Raw genomic sequence first — 6,105 nt, 5'->3', positions numbered from 1 at the left:
TTCAGCAGAAAAAGTGTGGCTGACAACACGGGAATTCATATGGTCATTCTTTTTTCACGTTTATTAAAAAACTGAGGAGCGTGTGCAGAAACAATCCCAAGCTCTGGTTATAATTCTAGATCATACAGTGTTTACCTGCAGGTCGTGTTTCCCTCAAGCAAATTACCCGAGAGTTGGCACTGTCATTGGATGACCTGCCCGACCCTGCTAACCCATTAAAAGAGATTTTCTCGTCGTCATGTTCATGCAAGGGTCTCACACTCAATCGATAGTTTTATGATACTTTTATGATTTATAGATGAACGAATTAAACCAATTTAGAGGTGAAGACCTGATAAGATATACAAATAACGATTAACCATGCAGGGTGTAGATCATTTACTTTCATTTATTACCCTTCATTTGAATGTCATATTCCTTTGTTGTATACATTTCATTTTCCCATACCTAGGAATATATAAATGTATGTTTGAAGAGTAATGAAACGCCCCCTTTTAGGAATGTTTGTTGGAATGGATAAAAAACGATGTTTGGTTTGGTACTGCCTTGCATGTATTATATTATATATTTTATCATGAATTATCAAAAGGTTCGAATTGTGGATATTCAATATTGAATGAAATACTTCAACGAAATGCTAGGGTTTTTTTTACTCTGTTATTATTTTTTTAATTTATGTGCAAATTCTTGTTTATTTCCATGCAAGAGATAAAGGAAAGGATTATGTTTAAGAGAAGTAATATCCCCCTTTCTTTTCAATTTAGATTTGTTTGAATTTCATTGCTTGCTGATTAATTATATGTCTAGTAGTGTATGAATAGCAGATAATTTTTGTTCAATTTTTCATTCGATTATCATACCAGAGAGATGTCTACCCATGAAGTTATTCCCGATGAGCTTCTCTGTAAGCTAGCTGAACACATCGAGATAGGTGAGCAGATGGAGGCCTTGGCACGAACGCTCGGATTTGAACATGCCGCCATCAATAGATACATTGAAACTAGCAGACTAGAAGGACGGGTCACGTGTAAGGGAACACGTGACATGCTGTTTGACTGGAGACAGAGAGTGGATCCATCAAATCAGCATCCTAGGCTGAAACAAGCTCTTATTGATGTTGATCTAGTCATGCTTGCTGAACTTTATCTCAAAAAGACGTTAGCTAACCAAGGTAAAAATATAATTCAGGCCAAATAATATATTAATTATCAATGAATTAAACATGAAAATGTTTGTTTTATCATAGTTTAAATGAAGGATTTTTCTACCAAGCACTCTTACTCTATCCATAATTTTTTTATCTCCTGGAAGCATCAAACTATCAATTTGAAATAAACATTAAAATTTTACCTTTTCCAGTTTCATCAGATAAAGACTTAGAGCGTATAAAACAATACCTTCCTACTAAAAAATACTTTATACCATGGTCACATTTATTCTACGGCGGCTCATGGCGAGTCGAAAACAGCCGTTTTAACATTATTGTACCAGCTAGATATAGGTGGTTTGAATAAAAATGAATAAAACGACTGTTTTCGACTAGCCGTACGGCCGCCGTAGAGCAAATGTGACCAAGGTATTAGATATCACTATTACGGCCTTATTTCCCACTTTTAATCTACCACTGAGTGTAAATATTTTGCAACAAGTATCGTTACAAAAATCTTTTTCTTTTTTCCTTCCTCAAAGGATTGTTTCTTTGGTATGTATTCTTGTTTTTGTACTATCATATTAAATAATGGAAAAAGGCCCGTACAAGTGTCTCTTTTCCGAATCATCTCTTTGTCCTATTTCAAAGGGCAGATATCACGTGGTTGAACTCATTCTGCTCAAGGTTTTTGTTATCTCGTTTCAGATACCTACAGTAAGAAGATTTCGGAATCTCTGACTGTTGGAAAATGTCGCACAATATTGGAGGACAAATATTCGAATCAGCTATGTAAAATCCAAATGAAGCCTTGGGACAAAGACGATTATGCAGAGTTTGAAGATATGCACACCGTTGTTACCATGGTAAAAAAGGATGCTCGTGGAAGAGATATTAAGGCAAAACAAATACTTCAAGGCTCTGTTGGAAAAATATTTTCAGCCAAAGTAAACGGGAATCTTCCAACACGAATCCTTATTTCGGCTCCGGCTGGACGAGGAAAGACAACAGCTGTCGCTAAGATGGCGCACGACTGGGTTCACAGAGAGGATGGCTCAGGATTAGAGGACTTGCCACTTCTGTTCGTAGTCAAGTTTCGAAACACAAGTCACACTACATCGATTGGAGAAGCCATTATATCACAACTCCTGAGTGATGTTAAAGATCTGACGCCAGAGGACCTGGAGGAGTTCATCAGACAGCATCAGGGAATCTGTCACATTATATTAGATGGGCTCGATGAGTATGCTGGTATCTCTTCCTCGAGTAATATCATGGACATTCTCAGATGGGAAATGTTTCAACAATGTCGAGTGCTTGTAACCACACGACCTCACCTCGAAAACGTTTTCAGTCAAGGAGATCTACCAAGGGTGTACACAAAGATGGAGATCGAAGGATTCTCGCGAGAGAGCTCACGCGATTACATTGACAGGTTCTTTACTTCTGTTCAGAAACCTATGAAAGCGGATGGTCTGAACGTTTACCTCGATGAACAACCCCTAATTGATGAACTCGTAAAAACTCCGCTATTTTGCCTCATGGTCTGTCACTTGTGGTCTGAAGATCAACTTCAGCGTGACACTACAACTCAAACAGCATTACTCGATCAAGTTAACGTATTCTTAATGCTCCACGCAAATTCCTGGACACCTGGCTTGATAAACACTCCCAAACAACTAAACAAAATAATACTGAAACTGGGAAAAATTGCTCTCACTGGTCTGCTCAATGATGCTAAGAAGTTAGTTTTCTCGTCTTGTGATTTCCAGGGAGTTCCCTCAATTCTTGATATGGCATGCGCCCTAGGGATAGTATCAAAAACTGTTGTTTCAACCAGACGCCTTCCACATTTTGACGAAACGTTTTCCACTAACATAACTACTGTTGAGTTTTATCACAAACTTGCTCAAGAACATGCAGCAGGAAAGTATCTGGCTAATGAAACAAACCGTGTTCTTTTGTGGTTTAAGTTCAGTAAGTTAGACCGAGTACTGCGAGATATAAAAACAAGCATTGGAGAATATGAAAATCTTATTCGATTTGCTTCTGGTACGAAGAGCAATCTCTGCATTAGAATAATGGAGAGCGTCCTTTCAAATAGTTATTTATCTGAGAGTGAGCGATATCGTATTCTCCTAGATTGTTCATCAGAGTCTGGGGTCAACGATGGGAATGTGTCATCATTGGTACGAAGGTGTTTGACGTCACAGCGTATGATATTAAAGTCACCAACGGTGTATACTACGGTTGGGATGCGAAATCTTCCACGTGAGCAGAAACAGAAGGTAATCTAATGCTAGAGGATTGCCAGAGAATTAAATCCATTACAGTCCATAATGTTATACTTCGTATATCATACAATATAGGCCTACTTTTGTTATACCAAATAACGCATTATAGACCGATTTAATCATTTAAGATTAAACCAAACGAATCAGCAAAAGCTTAACAGATAAAGACGACTACATAAATGGATGAACCAAATACTATGATCGAACAGAAAACAAATCCGAGTTTTAAAAATAACAGCCGAGTATTGTGGGTATTTTTACTAACTTGTCTGCCTATTGGAGGACGCAGTCCTACGCGAAATAATAAATAACTGGTACGATTCTCAATGATTCTGAATGGTTAAATAATACGCATTAAATGTTCAGTTACCAGCAAAAATAATAATTTCCTTCCTATGCCGCTTATTTCAATGTTTCTTTCATCTTCTTAATAGGTTGTGAGTGTACACTTCGAGCAGTCTGTCATGACAGCCGCTTTGACGGATGGACTATGGGCCTGTCTTCAATCATTCCAGATGCTAAATTCTCTCACCATCTCAGACTCATCTATCGATTTCCCTCCATCTCCTTCTGAGCTACCATCCGTCACAAGGCTATCAGTTAAGGGGGTGACGTCACAATGCTATGAAGGGTTGATCTCATCACTCCCTGCTTTGGTATATATCGATATCACTCTCGATAATGCAGGTAGAGACATATCCCATATGACGGCTGGTCTTCGTCGGACTGGAGGACAGAAGCTCACACACATTACCCTTCACATTCCGTACTTACTCCAATCAGAGGAGAGTCGTGTATCTAAAGAGACAATGAGAGGACTGGGTCTGCTCATCAAGGAATATACACAGAACCTGAATAAGCTCTATCTGGAACGGGTGAAATGCACAAACGAGGATGACTTGGTTTATCTCATTGAATGCTGCAGACATGTGAAGACGATGGACATAGTATGGTAGGTTCTCGCTTTAAACATTATAACTAACACATCATTCAATGTTCATAATGCAGTACTTTGTTTTTATGTTAAAGGTGTCAATCCAAAGCAGTTGTTCTATTCATGTACTAGTAGTATGTGTATAGGCTATTAAATGATAATTTTTGATGAAATGAAAAAACAAAATCTAGCATTGATAAAGTCGGATTATAATTTTGTTAATCATATGTATCATTTGTTAGAATTATCATTGAAAATTATATGAAAGGTAAATCAACACGTTAACATTACAAGAAGTCCCCATGCAACTAATTAGCACCAGGGCTTACATTTCAGCTACTTAAAGGGAAATGAAAAAAAAACTTTGGAATGAGTAGGCTTGTGTCAAAACATAAAAATCAAAGAAACAGATCAACAAAAGTTTGAGAAGAATAGGACTAAAAATGAGAAAGTTATGAACAATTTAATATTGCAATCACTAATAATATGGAGATCCTCACATTGGCATTGCGACAACCTTATGTGTGATGTGATATGTGAACAACTTTACCTTTGATGGACAATAAACTACCCCAAAAACGTATCTTTTTGCTTTATCTTATGGTGATACCAACTCTATATCCATGATGTGTTCTTTAAAAATCTGCATTACATGCCCTCTTATAGTAAGAACACAAGATCTACTGATAGATGTGATAAAAGAGGCAGTTTAAGGGAAATATATAATAAAGTAATGGGGAGAGTAGTTCACAAGTGACATCACACATTTTTGTCGCATCATTGCCAATGTCAGGATCTCCATAGCATTCGTGATCGCAATATTTAAATGCTTATAACGTTCTCATTATTTGTCCGATTTTTCTCAAACTTTCGTTTAGCTGTTTCTTAGATTGTTTTCCTTTTTTTCAAACAAGCTTTGTTCTAAAGGTTTCATTCTACTTTTAGCTATTAAACCAATTATAGACATTATTGAAAACCACAATTGAAATGACAGATTAATGCTATTTATTATTTCCAAATTCAAACTCATAAGAAAATTTGAATACTCGATAAGTTTCCCCCAAATTCTCTCTGCATTATAAAATATAAATTTTGATTTCCGAAGGGAAGAGTAAACACACATTCTTCCATCCAAACGATACATTCCAATATCACTATCATATCCACCTAAACCATAATATACATACAAGATACACTTTGATAGACATTCCCCATCTTATTTTGATTTCTTACACCCGTGACTTTCTTTCATGAATATAGCCTCCGGAAATGCGGGACGATGTCAAATGGAAGAGTTCGTTCTCACCTCGAGCGCCTTCACACTGAATCATCCAACGATCTCCATGTGTATGTTTCCTATGTAAGTCACTGCTCTGCTTTTACACTATGTTATCTCAATGGCACATTATTGACACACTACAGTGCGTATCAAAAAAAAAATTATAAATGTGTAATATCCTGAAGATTTTTCCACATTTAAACATTGGTACAGATCCATTTTAAGCAAATGACGATATAAATGTCGAAAAACATTTCCGCTTGAGTGAGTACCACTTACTTTTGAAAAGTTAGTGAAAAATGATTTGCGCAGAACTTTGAAATAGCTATGCGAATAAAAGTAGACCTTAATCATGATAAACACTTGGAAATAAGCTAGTAAAATTGATTTGACGAAATCTTTTACCCTTTTCAGCTTGATTCCTTGCCCAAAACAATTTGAAGAGTGCATT

General features: G+C 36.7%; 1 protein-coding gene across 1 annotated transcript; it reads left to right on the top strand.

Annotated features, from left to right (window-relative positions):
* Positions 1-867: 867 nt before the first annotated feature.
* LOC121416468 lies at positions 868-4,397 on the top strand. Its single transcript, XM_041609965.1, has 3 exons — positions 868-1,171; positions 1,856-3,435; positions 3,876-4,397. The coding sequence occupies exons 1-3, from the start codon at positions 868-870 to the stop codon at positions 4,395-4,397; spliced, it is 2,406 nt and encodes an 801-aa protein (XP_041465899.1).
* The last annotated feature ends 1,708 nt before the right edge of the window (positions 4,398-6,105 follow it).

Source organism: Lytechinus variegatus, chromosome 6 (genome assembly GCF_018143015.1).
Source record: "Lytechinus variegatus isolate NC3 chromosome 6, Lvar_3.0, whole genome shotgun sequence".
Lineage (NCBI taxonomy): Eukaryota > Metazoa > Echinodermata > Echinoidea > Temnopleuroida > Toxopneustidae > Lytechinus > Lytechinus variegatus.
This window is presented reverse-complemented; position numbering and strand designations above follow the sequence as displayed.